At 39.7% G+C, this 4,820-nt stretch overlaps 1 protein-coding gene across 1 annotated transcript; it reads left to right on the forward strand.

Moving 5' to 3' along the window:
* The first annotated feature begins 2,799 nt into the window (after positions 1 to 2,799).
* LOC101245864 (uncharacterized) lies at positions 2,800 to 3,535 on the forward strand. Its single transcript, XM_004244860.1, has 2 exons — positions 2,800 to 2,883; positions 3,113 to 3,535. The coding sequence occupies exons 1-2, from the start codon at positions 2,800 to 2,802 to the stop codon at positions 3,533 to 3,535; spliced, it is 507 nt and encodes a 168-aa protein (XP_004244908.1).
* Positions 3,536 to 4,820: the final 1,285 nt, after the last annotated feature.

Genomic DNA, 4,820 nt, shown 5'->3' on the forward strand with positions numbered 1-4,820 from the left:
GGAGATTGCATCCATCAAAGTTCAATGGAAGAATCGACCCGTTGAAGAAGCCACTTGGGAGAAGGAGGCGGATATGCGAAAAAAATACCCACATCTGTTTACAGATTTAGGTACTCCTTTTCTCCCTTGTTTTCCTTCTTGTGATTGTTCGGGGATGAACGATGGGTAAATTGGTATCTATTGTAACGACCTGTTTAGTCATTTTGGGCAGCAGACTTTAATTCTGGAAAAACTAGCAGAAGCGATGGACCCCACGATGGACCGTCATGGGCACAACGGACCGTCGCAGGGTCTCGTTTCAAAACACTTAGAAAATCTGAAATTGGGTACTGAAAATCGACTCTCTGAACTTCGTGACGGAATGGCAGGACGGACCGTCACAGGTGTGACGGACCGTCACAGACTTTTCAGAGAAATTGAGTCTCTGAACTCTGTGACGGGCAGCAGGACAGACCGTCGCAGGCGCGACGGGCCATCACAGACTGCGAAATCCCAGTCTGGGTCGGATTTCTTTACATGTTTTAAGGGACGTTTTGGACTATTCCTGCTTTAATTATAATGTTAGTGGGTTAATGTTAATAAGTCTAATTTCTTATGGGTTAAAAGAGGTAACCTTAAGTTAATTAGGGGGTTATTATTGCCATCTTTTATTCTCAATTATATACTAATTAGGGTAAAAAAAGAGGTTTTGAATAAAGAAAATAGAAAAAACAAAGAGAGAGAGAGGATTGAATAGGGAGAGAAGAAGAACAAAGCTTTGGGAATTTGCTTGCTTGATTTCTAATCTTTGGTGGAGGTAGGTTATGGTTTTCGTGCTATTCGTAGTAAACTCTTAATAGGGAATGATATGTGTTAGTAGTATTGTAAACCCTTCTATATGCTTAATTGTATGCTTGCATGAATGATGTGATTATGTAATTATGAATAAATAAGCATGATGAAGCTATTAATTCTTGCTTGATTCAACTCTTCGGTGGAGGTAGGTTATGGTTTTCATGCTATTCGTAGTAAACTCTTAATAGTGAATGATATGTGTTAGTAGTATTGTAAACCCTTCTATATGCCTAATTGTATGCTTGCATGAATGATGTGATTATGTAATTATGAATAAATAAGCATGATGAAGTTATTGAATCCCAAATCTTGAAAAGAAACCCTAATCTACTTTGTTAATAATGATGCCTTGGTATAAAAGAAGGCTTGATGAATGAATGTAGTGAGATTAGGGGATCGGGTGCCCCATTCCGGTACCAGGATAGAATATGGATCGGGTGTCACGTTCCGACACCAGGATAGAATATGGATCGGGTGCCACGTTCCAGTACAAGGATAGTATATGAGGATCGGAGTGTCACGTTCCGACACCAGGATAGAATATGGATCGGGTGCCACGTTCCGGTACCAGGATAGTATATGAGGATCAGAGTGTCACGTTCCGACACCAGGATAGAATATGGATCGGGTGCCACGTTCCGGTACCAGGATAGAATGAGTATCGGAGTGTCACGTTCTGACACCAGGATAGTATATTGAGGAGCGGAGTGTACGTACCGACACGAGGGGAATAAAGATAATGAATCTTGAAATATGTTAATATATCCAATCTAATGAACTAAATTCGCAAATGAGTATGATGAGGAGGTGTGAGTCCTCATTGATGTGCTTGGTGTTGTAACCAAGGGTTATGGTAACTGTAAATGCTGCATGCTAAGGATATTAGTTGATTTTATGATATTGCTTAATACATACTATTTTCTATTTTGAGTTGGCCGATGATATCTACTCAATACCCGTGTTTTGTACTGACCCCTACTTTTATTGTTTTCTTCTTGTTTATTTGTGGAGTGCAGCAAACGTGCCGTCATCTTCGACTCAACAGTAACTCAAGCCAGTCTTACTACATCGGAAATTCAGGGTGAGCTAATGCTTCTAGCTTGGACTGGATCTTCTTCTTCAAGTCTTGATGCCTTGAACTTCCGGCATGGACTAGCTTCTTATGTATTTTTATCTTCTTAGAATACTCTTAGTTTAGTAATTTGATTATAGATGTTCTTGTGATGATGACTTCCAGATTTTGGGGATAATAATAGTTATTGATTTTATTAATGAGTTTAAGTCTTCCGCATTACTTTATGTTGATATTACCTTGAAATGTTAAGGTTTAGATTGGTTGGTTCGCTCACATAGGAGGGTAAGTGTGGGTGCCAGTCGCGGCCCGGATTTGGGTCGTGACAAATACTATTAAGATGCGGAATCTTATGCGGTGAATAATCAAACGGGGGACTTTCAACCGAACACCCAAAGTTCCAATGAGGAGAATTACAATCACGGTCAAGGTAATCAAGGTTGGAACTATGGCAATAACAACAGAGAGGGTCATAATATTTGATATGGAAACAACAACTGTGACAACAACTTCAAATGGGTAAGTATGGTAACAGAAATGATCGAAGTGGGCCCCATGTTCTGCCTCAAATCAGGAAGTAGCTCCTAGGTATGGTGGAATTAGTATGGCGCGAGTGAAATATATGTTGTAGAAGATGATGAAGAGGTTTGATGCTAGTGTGATCACGCCCACAAAGTGAGAGATGATTTATCTAATATTGGGCAAATGTTGACGCACATGCGGTCTTTATTAAGCACTTTTAGTGACAAATGGCCCAATTATCCTCTACTGTGAAACCATGACAACCGGGCACTCATCATAACAATAACAATTAAAATCCTAAAAATGATGGACATTGCATGGAAATAATTACTCAAGGAGGTAAGAAATTCATTGATCCACCTATGTCGTCTATGGTAGAAGATGAGTCAGGAAAAGATGAAGAGGTAGTGGAAACTAGTGGTGAATTGGTGGACAAAGTTGTGAAAGAACAAGAGGTACCCAAATATGTGATCCCCGTTCCTAGAACACCACGAGCATTCCCTCATGGATTGCTGAAGATGAGTGAAGATGGTAAAGGTCGGCGTTTTATCAATATGTTGAAATAACTTTCTATCAATGTGCCTTTGATAGAAGCGTTAGAGAAAATGCTCGGCTATGAAGGATATGGTTACTAAGAAGAAGATCGGTATGTTTTTAGGATGATGACTGATTGCAGCATTGTAGTCTATTGCTACAAGGTCTCTTGTGCAAAAGAAAAAAGATTCGGGCGGTTTCACTGTTCCACGTACCATCTTTTTGATACATTTTGCTAAAGCACTATGTGATCTCGATGCAAGCATAAACCTCATGCCTCTCTCTATTTGTAAGAAATTAGGTTTTAATGACCTAAAGCCCACTATAATGCGGTTACTGATGACCGATCCAACAGTGAAGAGGCCTATTGCGATACTCCATGATGTTCTCGTGAAGGTGGAGTTGTTTATATTTCTAGCCGATTTTATCATTCTTGACTGTGAGGTTGATTTTGAGGTGCCTATTATTCTTAGGAGGCCGTTCCTTTATACTGGTCGTGCCTTCGTTGATATGGTAAAAGCACAGATGAAGATTAGGTTCAATAATGGAGAAGCAAATTTTCCAGATTTGTAGGTCCATGAAGCAGAGTGGTGATCTCCAAACGATATATCCTATAGGGTAGAAAGCACGTCCGCGGTACAAATAGAAGAGCGCTTTGGTGTTGAGGCACTAGGGGAAGTGATCATGATTTTTTATAGTATCGTATTGAACAGTACGGATCTTTTGTTGCACTACTTAAACGAGGTGAATTTTGATCAAACCAACGAAATAGGAGTTAGATATGAAGCATCACGAGTCTCCATCCATGAGACAATCTATAGAGGTGGCTCCTAAATTAGAGCTTAAATCTCTACCACCTAATCTAAGGTATGTATTTTTGGAAAGAGATGAAACAATGCATGGAATTATTGCATCGGATTTGAACGTGCAACAAGTAGAATGTTTGGTAGAAGCGTTTAAGAGGTTCAAATGAGCCATTGGTTGGAGTATTGCGGACATTATTGAAATCCCACTCGGTATTTATTCACACAAAATCTAAATCATGCCCAATCACAAGCCAAGTATTGAAAACCGGAGACGGTTGAATCCAACTATGCAAGAGGTAGTGAAGAAGCAGATCATTAAGTGATTGGATGCCGGAGTCCTATATCCAATTTCAGATAGTAGTTGGGTATTTCCTGTTCAGTGTGTGCCCAAAATGGAGGGAATGACAGTAAGGCCCAAAGGAAGGAATGGGCTTGTTCCAATGAGACCTATGACTAGATGAAGAGTTTGTATGGATTACATAAAACTGAATGCATGGACTGAGAAGGACCATTTCCCGATGCTCTTGATATATCAGATGTTAGATAGATTCCCAGAAAAAGGATTTATTGTTTTCTTGATGGGTATTTGGATTACAATCAAATCTCTATTGCATCGGAGCATAAAGAGAAGACCACCTTTACTTTCCCTTATTGGCGTTCACATTCAAGTGGATGCCTTTTGGGTTATGCAATGCATCGACTACTTTTCTAAGATGTATGATCTCTATATTATCTTATATGGTGGAGGACTCTATTGAGATGTTTATGGATGATTTTTCAGTAATTGGCGACTCTTTTGATCAGTGTTGGAGCCACTTGGCCGAGGTTCTCAAAAGATGTGAAGATTGCAATCTTGTGCTAAACTGGGAAAAATTTAACTTTATGGTGAAAAAACGTATAATATTGGGCTATCACATCTCGAAAAGGGGGATAGAGCTTGATCGACCAAAAGTTGAAGTCATTGAGAGATTTCCTTCACCCATCTCTGTAAAAGGTGTGAGAAATTTTCTTGGGCATGTGGGCTTCTACCGGATGTCTGTTAAAGACTTCTG

Source organism: Solanum lycopersicum, chromosome 8 (genome assembly GCF_036512215.1).
Source record: "Solanum lycopersicum chromosome 8, SLM_r2.1".
Lineage (NCBI taxonomy): Eukaryota > Viridiplantae > Streptophyta > Magnoliopsida > Solanales > Solanaceae > Solanum > Solanum lycopersicum.

Coding starts and splice junctions, on each gene's coding strand:
- LOC101245864 (XM_004244860.1), top strand. CDS start 2,800: ATGGTAGAAGATGAGTCAGGAAAAGATGAAGAGGTAGTGGAAACTAGT. Junction 2,884..3,112: donor AAGTTGTGAAAGAACAAGAG/GTACCCAAATAT, acceptor GCAGCATTGTAG/TCTATTGCTACAAGGTCTCT.